General features: G+C 55.6%; 1 protein-coding gene across 1 annotated transcript in view; it reads left to right on the forward strand.

Moving 5' to 3' along the window:
* Nucleotides 1-1,355, forward strand: part of CASP9 (caspase 9, apoptosis-related cysteine peptidase) — a gene marked incomplete at its 5' end in the record, with an annotated part of 5,340 nt that extends 3,985 nt beyond the window's left edge. Inside the window, 2 exons of the mRNA XM_010295313.1 lie at nucleotides 13-122; nucleotides 1,263-1,355. Of these exons, the coding sequence (XP_010293615.1) occupies nucleotides 13-122; nucleotides 1,263-1,355 (203 nt within the window). The remainder of the gene's footprint in view (nucleotides 1-12; nucleotides 123-1,262) is intronic.
* Nucleotides 1,356-2,908: the final 1,553 nt, after the last annotated feature.

A 2,908-nucleotide genomic window follows, 5' to 3' on the forward strand; every position in this document is an offset into this window, starting at 1 on the left:
CTTTCCCTGAAGGTTTTGTCTCCTGGAGGGAGGTGTCGAGTGGCTCGTGGTACGTGGAAACGCTGGACAGCGTGCTGGAGCGGTATGCCCCTTCGGAAGACCTGCTCAACATGTTACTACGGGTAAACGGCGCTTTTTTTTTTCTTCCCCATTTGTGTCGTCATGATGAAATGGTCAGAGCCCCAGTGGCACGGGGTGTGGAGGCCTGCACTTAAAAAAGGAATGTTGATGTTGAGCGTTTAGTTTATGGGTTGGCTAATTGGAGGTGCGGCGGAGAGGTCTAACTTCGAAGAAAGTGTCTGGCCTCAATCTGCCAAAACTCACCTCGAGGTTTCTCTAGCGAGAAGTAATCCTGAACAGCCAGGCTTTAATCTTTGCTGGGGAAGCCACTAAAAAATCCCACAGCTTGTCCTGTCCTCCAGAGCGCGAGCCAACGGGACTGGGGGCACTGTCGTAAGCGTGCTGCCACGCGTCGGGGCAGAGCGCACTCTTGAGGAGGGACCCGCTGGGTCTCTCGTGCCTGGACATCTCTGTGGTGCTTGCTCTCCGGAGCTCCTGTGACACCGTGTTAAGTCTTGAGGAGCATCTCGCCCTCGGGGAGCCGATGCCAGATGTTTGCGTTCACGTGTCCTGGTGAGCGAGGAGTGCGACGAGCTGGGAACATGGAAGCAGCGTGGCTAATAAATGTTTTCCTTTGCGTGCCCTGTTCAGTAGAGCAGATTGCCCACATGTGGGACAAGCGTAGGTACCTCCAGACACTTCTGCTCTTCCTGTGAGTAGGAGAAGAGCCTTTTGGGGAGGCAGTGCAGGAGAGGGCACCTACTCTGGCTTTTTTGGGTCATTTTCCTGATGTCACGGTGCTTCTTTGGCCTGTTGCGGCACGGCAGCTGTTGACTTTGAGGGAGTAGCACGAGACCGTGTCTCCGCCGGCTGGTGTCCAGTGCAAGGAGGGCGACCCTGGGGAAACGATGGGCACGGCTGGAAGAAAATGAGTGGGGAGGGAATGCGCTTCGGAGGAGACACCCAGCGGGAAGGAGGGCGTTGTGGCTTAGGCGGAGGAGCGCCCGCCAGTGGCAGCGGCACCTGGTACGGCCGAGGTTTCTCAAAAGGCCGTTTTCCCTCGAGCTCCCTTTGTTTTTGCCAGAAAAAATGTCTCTTTTTAGAAGAACTGTCCGCTGGTCCCACTCCCCGTCCTTGCCACCGTGCCTCCCATGAGAGATCAGAAATGTCCTGCTCCTCACCTGCTCTCCTCCTGTTCTCAGGTGGCAAACGCCGTCTCTGCCAAGGGGAGGTACAAGCAGATCCCGGGCTGTTTCAACTTTCTCCGTAAAAAATTCTTCTTCACCTGCAAATGACGTGCAAGCCCCGAGCTCCCTGCAGCTGGCTGAAACCTGCGGTGGCATTTATCTCTGTCAAGATGTTTGTCTTGAGAAACGTGATCTGTGAATGCAGTCGGGGCTGTGAAAGGGAGAGAAAACATGAAGGGACTCCCTCACACTGATGGGAGACGCTGGGGACGGAGCCGGGACGTGCGAAGGAAGCCCCTTTGCCGCGGCACGTGCCGGCCTGGAGCCTTGGTGCTCGCGGAGGAGAGCACCCCTAGCTCGCCGCGACGCAGCCCTGCGCTCGGCCTCTGAGTGTTGTTTTTTGGTGATCACGTTTGTGTCCTTTGCTGCCTGGCTAACCCATCGATGGGATCAAGGTCCAGCGCTTGAGCGCAACTGGATGATTTTTGCGATTGATATTTCTCATTTTCAATAAAACGCAAGGAAAAAGAAAAAAAACCCTTTTGCATTGTATTCCCTTGTCCGTTCTGTCTTGTGAATGCCATTTTGGCATCTCCCGAAGGCTTCTCAGAAACAGGAAGAGCAAGAAAAACCTTGCCCGAGTCATTTTTTAGCCTCCTGTTTCCAACGGGGCTGTGGCAGCCTTCGAAGAAGGCACCTTGCGTCCTCTCGAGGAGTTGATCGGACGCTAAAGGGGAGTTACAGAAGGGATCCGATGAGAGCTCCTTTGAATGTCGGAGCCGATATTCAGGGTTTGGGCACCACGAAGGTGGAGCGTGCTGCGCCCCTTCGCCTCTGCGCTGCCGGCGGGGGCGAGAGCTCGCGGCTGGGCAGGGGACCTGTGAATCTCCAGCCTGCCTTTGCGGTTGCCAGATATTTCCCTGTTCCTCTTCTTTTTTTGGGAAGGTTTCAGGTGCTTTGAGGCACTTCGGCGCCACCAGTAGAGCGATTCTCAGCCTGGGGTTTGGGTTTAACTACTTTTTCCAAAGGTGCTGGGGCTTGAGCAATGGCAAAAGGAGCTGAAAACCTGGAAAAAGGAAATAAAACTCCCTCCTTCAGTCACCGCCAGGCCCTACTGCTCAGGGAACTGTGTCCGTGTTCGCGAAATGGCTGGGAGGCAGGGGCTGTGGGCAGGGAGGGTCCTTCTGTCCCCAGGTGGGGGGAATTGGGAAGGGGCACAGGTTGGGCCAATTAGGGTGATGCTGGGAGCTGAAAGGGCAGGCAGGAAGCGGGGCCTGCAGAACTGGTGAGGAGCTGGTATGTGGTTGGGGCTGGCTGCTGCTGGAGCCACCGCTGGAGCCGCGGGGGCCCCGCCGCGGGAGCCACATGGGAGCCACTGCTGCCCGTTGCCTGTGCTGCTGGGGTAAGTGAAGCGCCGTTTGTAGGTATCGCTCGATTGCAGGATCCTGTGGGAGATTGGCCCTGTGACGAGATCCTGCGATGGAAGGAGGAGAATGCTGGGAAGGACAGCTAGCATTTATGAGTTGTATTTAAAAAGGAAAAAAAAAAAAAATTACATGGGAAGTGATTTTTAGGGTGATGTGGTAGAAACACATCAAAGAGGAACCGGGGAAAAAAGCATGATACGTAACATGTGCCGCTGTCCTGCCCTTCTCCCTGGC

The sequence above is a fragment of the Phaethon lepturus genome, unplaced genomic scaffold (assembly GCF_000687285.1).
Source record: "Phaethon lepturus isolate BGI_N335 unplaced genomic scaffold, ASM68728v1 scaffold24159, whole genome shotgun sequence".
Taxonomy (NCBI): Eukaryota; Metazoa; Chordata; class Aves; order Phaethontiformes; family Phaethontidae; genus Phaethon; species Phaethon lepturus.